The sequence below is a fragment of the Parasteatoda tepidariorum genome, chromosome 6 (assembly GCF_043381705.1).
Source record: "Parasteatoda tepidariorum isolate YZ-2023 chromosome 6, CAS_Ptep_4.0, whole genome shotgun sequence".
NCBI lineage: Eukaryota > Metazoa > Arthropoda > Arachnida > Araneae > Theridiidae > Parasteatoda > Parasteatoda tepidariorum.
Window position 1 is genome coordinate 8,200,056 of NC_092209.1, and position 7,925 is coordinate 8,207,980.

General features: G+C 35.5%; 1 protein-coding gene across 1 annotated transcript; it reads right to left on the bottom strand.

Annotated features, from left to right (window-relative positions):
* Window positions 1-2,160: 2,160 nt before the first annotated feature.
* On the bottom strand, window positions 2,161-3,129 carry LOC107444794 (uncharacterized). Its single transcript, XM_016059017.1, has one exon. The coding sequence runs from the start codon at window positions 3,127-3,129 to the stop codon at window positions 2,161-2,163; it is 969 nt and encodes a 322-aa protein (XP_015914503.1).
* Between the last annotated feature and the right edge of the window lie 4,796 nt (window positions 3,130-7,925).

The window sequence follows — 7,925 nt, forward strand, 5'->3', positions numbered from 1 at the left end:
TCAAACTGATTTCTATGTTTTCCATACTGCATTTTTCTCTGGTGTTTCGAAAGATTCTGATAGTCCTTCTTCTCTTTTAAATATTAATTTCAATTTTGATTTTGGAACACATTGATTAAACAAACAGGAGTACTATTTACCCGCCACGAGAAAAACTCCAGTATATAACCTTACTCAGAAATGAGAAAAAATCGATAAAAAAACCGTATCATATCTAACTTATTTACGAGGATAGTAAAATATCCAGACAAACTACCACTACTTGATACTCTACATAAAATCTGTATAAATAAGTATTTTATTTATTTATTTTTTTTGACCTGAAAAAAAAAGTAATTGCTAAATATATTATAAGTAGTAAAAGCTACATAATTTAATATTTTCACGAATATTACAGGTTCAATTGTTGACTATTATGTTGACTATTTATTATTTTTTTTGTTAAAGTGTTTCAAAAAAGTTTGAATTTTAAGGTACTTAAATAATTATATCATTTGAAAAAAATATAATTTTTAATAAATAAAGAAAGTACCTCTTCTTTTCATGCGACAAATGTTGAGATAGAAATGAGGTAGTTCAAATATTATAAACTACCGTTTCAGGAAATAAAATAAATTTATTATAAATTTTAATTATGTTAAAAAATTAGAGTATCCAGTATACCCGAATATTAAAAAAGGTATCTTATAGCAATACATGGTAGATATTTCGCAATATCGGCTACTTCATTGAAATGATTATTATTGTTTTAAAAGAAGTTGTGATTTCTGCGTAAAACATCAAAAGTTTTCTAAAGCATTGGAAGAAGGCAAATGGGTTTTAGTTTTCAGGAGATGCAGCGTCTTCACCAGGTTTAGGAAAAAGTATAATATATATATATTTTTTTTTACTCATTATTAAAGTATATATTTTTAAGGCAAGATTATTGTGATTGTTAATTTTTATTCGGAATTTTTTATTTTATTTTATGACCGCCATTGAACAGTCGACCCAGTTTTTGGGTTTACGACTACTAATGTTCAACGCCGTTGCCTTGTAATTTTGAACCAATCCAGAAGACAAGGAAACTCCTGGATCGGTACCCCCAGAGGTATTGATTTGTTATGGGAGCATGGAGCACTTTGAGACTCGACAGATTTAGCGTGCATCAGTCACCATTTACTACACGGGGAGTCTTCGACCGGCGGAGACAGAACCCACGAACTCTTGGACATGGGGCCGGCACCCCACTGACCAGGCTATCCCGGCCTAGTAGCGACAATTTAATTTTACATACATTGACTAGCAGCGTTACATTACAGACTCAAAGGATGGACATCGACAATAACAGTACAATATAAAATAGCTAGTCACGTCACAGGTATTTTTTTTATTATTTTTTTTATTTATTTTTATTTTATTTATTACATTTAACATAAATGCCCATCACGAGTAACTGAAACGCTCCGGACTCACCGTCTGTCCCCAAGGACTGGGAGCAGGGTCAGTGGTGAAGCGTGTGTGGTGATTAATCCCGTTGGCTGCTATTGTGAGCCAGTCCGTGGTTGATTGTGTGGTATGTATGTTTTGTTTATGTTGTGTTATGTGTTTTACCTATTTTTCTTATGAGTAGTAGTTGAGTCAGTGTTTTGGTGAATCATGATATAGATTTATGTATTATTGTGTGTGCGTATATCGACAGTTAAGCCATCACTTGTTTGTGTGGATCGAGCTTGTGGGCCTTTTTTTATTTTTATTTTTTATTTATTTATTTTTTTATTAGCCTCACGGACAACAGCTTGTGTTGACTGATTGCCTGCCAAGTGTTTGCTGGTCAGGGGTGGGACCAGAGTGTGTTTTTATGCTGCAGCAATGGTTTGCCTGGAGCCCTGACACCTCATGATTGTATTTGCTGCCAGTATTTTTACAAAGTTATTATTAGGTTTATGACATATTGTCTGTGATGTTCCTGGTTATGGCTAGAATATTTATTAGTTTTTGCATAATATGCTTGTTTTTGAAACTGTCTGCAAATATCGTTCTGCCTTGTTCATTGGGTTTTTTGAGGTGGTACGATACACTTAGTGGGCAGTCATGTAGGTAGTGACTTGGGGTACCTGTGTCTTCGCATGGGCATGTGTCTGTGTTTATTCGCTGAATCATGTGTAAGAGTGAGGGGAATTAGCCATTTCCTGTAAGAAATTGTATTGCTGCTGGATGGCCTATGAGTCGGTCTGTGTCTACTTTAGGATAGCATGATTTTGTTGTATAGCCTTTTTCATTTTTGTCCCAGTATGCTTGCCAAAGTTTTTGTGTGATGTTTTTAAGTTTATTTCTTAGGCTCGATGGTGGAAGCAGAACACCGCTGGGAATCTCGTGACCTGCTACTGCGTTTTTAGTCGCTAAATCCGCTGCTTCATTGCCTATGTTACCAGTGTGCGCTACCACCCAGTGTATTTGTGTGCTGCATTTTCTGACTAGGTGTTCTAGTTGTCGTTGTGTTGTTGCCACGTGTGGGCCTTTTTGCTTCGTTTTTCTAATAGCGTGTATACTAGCCAGACTGTGTGTGAAAATTGTTGCATCTTTGCAACTGTGTGTCTCTAACCAATTTATGGCTTCTTTGATGGCTAAAACTTCTGCTTGAAACACTGTGTTTTCTTGTTTTAACGTAAATTTGTATGTATCTGTATGTTGGTTGTTGTGGTAAACACAGAATGCAGCTCGAACGCCATTGTCTGTTTTGGAGCCATCGGTATAGATTTGTGCCGTCGTTGTTTTGCTAGTTCTAGTACTTGTTGGTAGGTTAGTGTATTTATGGCTAGTCTTATGGGCCGGGAGGACCATATGTGTTTTTATCTTTTGTTGATAATCACGCGCTTTTATGTTGTATTGTGTGTTTTCTTGATTGAATCTTAGTGTGTTAGCTAGTAGTGCTTCTTTTTGGATTTGCAGGTGCAATGGCGGTAAACCTGCCAGAACATTCAGACCTGGTGTGGGTGCTGTTTTGAATGATCTTGTTATTCTAACTAGTAGGGGCCGCTGCACCTTGTGAAGCTCTTTGATCGTGGTTTTATTTAGTTCTGTACCCCATGCTGCTGCAGCGTACGTAGAGGCCTCTTCTGCTACAGTCTTGTACCAATGCCTGAGCATTTTAGTATTAATGCCCTAAGTCCTTGGGGCTAGTTTTATGACATTGTTGTGTAGTGTTGTGGCTGCTGTTCTTAGTGATTTAATGTGTTCTAGGTAGTTTAGATGATTATCCAATACTATAACTAGGTATTTGATGTGATTTACTGATTTTATTGCGCTACCGTCTATTTTGATTATTGGTTGTCTCAGCTTGAAAGGATTATTAAAAGCGATGTAGTTGCACTTGTTAATTGACAGTTTTAGGCTTTGTGCCTTACAAAAGTAGCTGAATTGTGTCATTGCCTCATTAGCATTTGATTCTGGGTCTTTACTTGTTTTGCCTGAGACAATGAAGCTGTAGTCATCTACAAAGGCATATGTTTTAACATGGTCGTGTTTGAACTGTTGTAAAAAGATATCCGCAATGATAAGCCATACTAGGTGTCCTAGGCAGGAGCCCTGTGGACAACCCTTGTAGATATCGATTTTAGTTATATCAGTACCACCGTTGAACTCAACTGACCTGCGTGAGAAGTAACTGTTGATTATGTTTGTGAGCTGAGTTGGACAGTTTATAGAATTTAATCTGTGTATTATGTGTGTCCACTGTATGGAGTCAAAGGCGCCTTGATGTCGACCGATATTAGTGATTTATAGTATAGCCGTTTACAATTTTTATCCTTTTTGGCTGTTTTGGCCTCGCTAACTGCAGTTTCTAGAGCCGACTCAGTCGATCTGCCTTCTCGTAAGCCAAATTGGCAGCAAATTGCCTTTATTCGGAATTGACGATAAGCGAAATATGAGTTTAGGCTTAGTAGGAGATCATCAGGAATAACCATAAGAAGTGATTTGATTATAAGTCCCCTTGTGCCACACTCTATCTCATGCCTTCGTGACGACAAGTATGAGCTGTAGTGTAGTTTCGTATTTGTATTTGGCTTGCTGATACATTATAATATGTTGATACTTTATTTCGTTGTAGAGAAGCGCGTACGGAAGTCGTATTGTTGTTTGGGAATGTTTAGCGGGGGTAGTAAAGCTTTGCTGAATCATAAAGCGATGATGAATAACGCTTTTTTCCCTTCTATCTTTTTCGAAAGTTTTTTAAAGCATTCGAAGAAGGCTAATGGGGTGTTAGTACTCAGGAGATGCAGCGTCTTAACCAAGGTTCAGGAAAAAGTATAATATATATGATATTTTTTTACGCATTAGGAAAGTATATATTTTTAAGGCAAGATTATTGTGAAATGGCTGATTTTGTTATGAGACGAAATTTGAACCCCAAGTGGCCCTGTTATATTGTTTCCATTTGTTATAGAATATTGTGACATCTGAATTAAGCTGCTCAAGGTGTGGGGCCCAACTCAACCGAGGGTGATATACCAAGGTGTAGTTGATATTCAAATAAAATTCCATTTCTCCTCTCCCACTCAGGTAAGTTGCGCGAATTGCGTAATCTAATGTGACGACTTCCCGATAGGGGAAATCGATATATATTAGTTGAAGAAGTTGACTGAATGTTGGTTGTTTCGGGTGCATTCCTTTTGCATTGCACTGTGTGTGCAAAACCGGTGCATAAGTGAGAGTTCACTGTAAATTTTATTTTTAGTTTTTTTTTTCAGGAATAAAACAGTACAAGTAGCTACCAAATTTCTTAACGGATACAATTTATTTATTAAATTGCTTCTTCCCCGTGAAAATTCTGAAGGCAAGCCAAAAATTAATTGCAATAAATTTATACCTGCCAACTTTTACGTATTTGGCGCAACATTATATTCTAATGTTTAAAGTGGTAGTAAAATGTATGCTTTCTATTTATTCCTTGCATTTATAAACTAAATTTATAATCTCTTTGATCACCACTATTTTTAAAAAGAATAAGTATATAAATAAATATGGAAACTATTTTGGTGGGTCCTAGTAGTCTCCGAAAAATGCAACCTATGTTTCTACCACTCGGTAAGAATCATCCTGAAATTGATTAAAAGTTGGCAGGTGCTCCGGACACGTCAAAACAATTAAAAAAAAGTGGTATAAAACTACAAAGTAAATTTTGCAAATATTTGGCTAACTTTGCTTGCTTTTCAAAAGGTATAGCATGACGCAAGTGTTGTAAAGAGGTGAATTATATAAGCCTATGAATTATTTAGTAATAGTGGCTGATAAAAATCGACTAAATTGTGTTTTATTACATCAAAAATCACAATTGATAAACTACCACTTTAAAATATATATTCGCTCTCCGGAGCAAGTTGGCATCTCTGTAAATTGTTAAGATAGACTTCCTCCTCCAGAACATTATGTATTACTGTTATGGTTCTACCACTTCTAAAACTTTTCTAGGACAGCAGAAACTTAATCTTGGAAACGAAGTAGTTTTATATCTATGCTAAAATTATAAAAGAAATCTTGATAGAGTTACGGATAATTTATTTTTCTCGAAAATAAAGCTAGAATGAAATGTCTTTCCATAGAGGGGCTTTCTGCCATGTATTAATGTATATTTTCGTATGAGAACATAAATATCTTTGTCATTGCGACTAAAAACACCCGAAATGCCTTTTTTAACTCTATGGGGACGGGTGATTCATAAAAGCATTCGTAGAAAATCAGAATCAGGATGTAAATAAATAAAAAAAAATGTTAAAGGTGAAGGCGTTGCTAATTTGACAGACTTATCTTGCAATCACTTTAATTATTGTTAGTTTTATTATATGTATATAATCAATGTTAGATCAATCTGTAACCAAATAATTTTATTTTAAGCTAAAGTACAGTAGAATTAAATAAATCAAACAATTATAACAAGCGATTTTATGCTGGCACGTATTTTTGACAGTCGCCTAGAGGGGGTTAACACTTTACGTGGTCAACTCGCCAACTCAATCGGACAAGATTGAAATTACTTGCCAAATAATCGACTTTTGATCTTGAAACTTACTCTCCCGTATGGTACACGGATTTGAAAGAAAGGTAAGCTTCGTTGGGCCTCGATGTGCACCATGATATTCCAAAAATTAAAAAACTTCATATCTTCAGAAATAATGTAAGTACACTCTATAACAAAAAAATCTACGCACCAAGAAGGAGTTGTCTGATTGAAACGAAAATTGGTGGATAGGAAGACAATGCAGAGAATAGTAAATGATTAAAATTTCAGAACAATTGAATAATTTATTGCAGAGTTACAGTAACAAGTTCAATAAGGTGTTGACCCGCCTCTAGCCTGGATTCAGGCTGCCACACAGCGTGGCATAGACCGATAAAGCTCTCGGATGGTCTCTTGCGGTATTTCCTGCCAAATTCGATCCAATTGTCGAACGAGGTCATCAACATTCCGTGCCTGATGCAATCGCCTTCCCATCATATCCCAGACATGCTCGATGGGAGAGAGATCTGGCCCCTCTGCCCTGTGCGTCTCCAAACACGTCTTCGATGATCGTCAGGACACAGTTGGAAGCGGGATTCGTCGCTAAAGACTATACGTCCCCAGTTGGCATTCCAGCCCGATCGAGCCATGCACACTTAAACGAATAAAAAATAATAAAATTAAAACACAAACATAGCTACCAATAGAATAATTTTTTGCTAAAAGTGTTGAAGTTGGCAGCTCTGCATACCTGCCAACTTTCACTCTTTCTGAGAATGAATTTTCAGAGTGGTGGTAAAACAATATAAGAAAAACAATCTGACTCAAGTATATTTTTATTTTGATCCCGTTGAAAATCGCTTGAGAAAAACATTATTATGCTTTAATATATTTATTATAATTATTTATATGTAGTGGTGGTCAAGCTCATTTGTAATTATCATTATAATTCAAAAAGTTAATTGGAAAAACCTGAGTATTGCTACCACTTTAAATATGAAAATAAAATCTTCCGGAAGAGTTGGCAGGTATGGCTCTGTGTGAAATGATTTTGTAACCAGCTTTTCTTCTTTTCCGTCCGACCTTCACAGCCTTATTCAGATTATAATACAGACATTTAAAAGAGGATAAACCCGTAAAACGACAGTTTTATATTCAAATACAAAACGTTATGGTGCGAAAATGATTACAGGGCTACTCCATTAACTACCAGAACTAAAAGGACCGCTGAAATCTTGATAGTTACAGATAATTTATTTTTCTCGAAAAAAAATATTCTAGAATGAAATGTCTTTGTGGGTAGCTGCAGTCTTTCGAAAATTTACAGAGCATTTAAAGAGCGACACATTCTCTGCCCTGTTGCCAACCTGGAAATGAGTAAATGCATCTGATTCAGCGTAGACTTTATCAATTATTAGTTTTTAGATTTATTGAACTATAGACTGTAAATTGTGAATGAATGCTCGATCCGGTTTATACACAATTTATAGTTCAAGTAGTTATAACAAAGTGTTTGCAGTGTATTGTTTGGAAAAACAATAAAAATGTGGACAGATATTTAATCGCGCTTTAGTATATTTTAAATGTTTTAATTTTATTTAGGATTTCTTCTCATTTGTTGTAACATCTACAATATTTACTCTGAGGTTACAAAAATCATTAAAAATCTCTTAATACCGTGTCGAAGAGCTTTAGCACTACGAAGTGAAGCAACAAGACATTTAATGGACTCAATAAGTAGTTCGAAGTGTCTTGCAGGATTATTGATATTTAAAATCTCCTTATATCTTCAATGGAAATCAAGTCGGGTGATATTGGTGGCCAAATCATTCTCTGAAACTGTGTAGAATCAGCCGCGAACAATTAAGTCCGCTTTGTCATCCATAAAAATCCCATTGCTGTTTGGGTTCATGAATAATATCATTACTCTATGAATAACATCATTATT

Bases quoted from the DNA above. Each gene is read 5' to 3' on its own strand.
- LOC107444794 (XM_016059017.1), bottom strand. From the start codon at position 3,129: ATGCTCAGGCATTGGTACAAGACTGTAGCAGAAGAGGCCTCTACGTAC.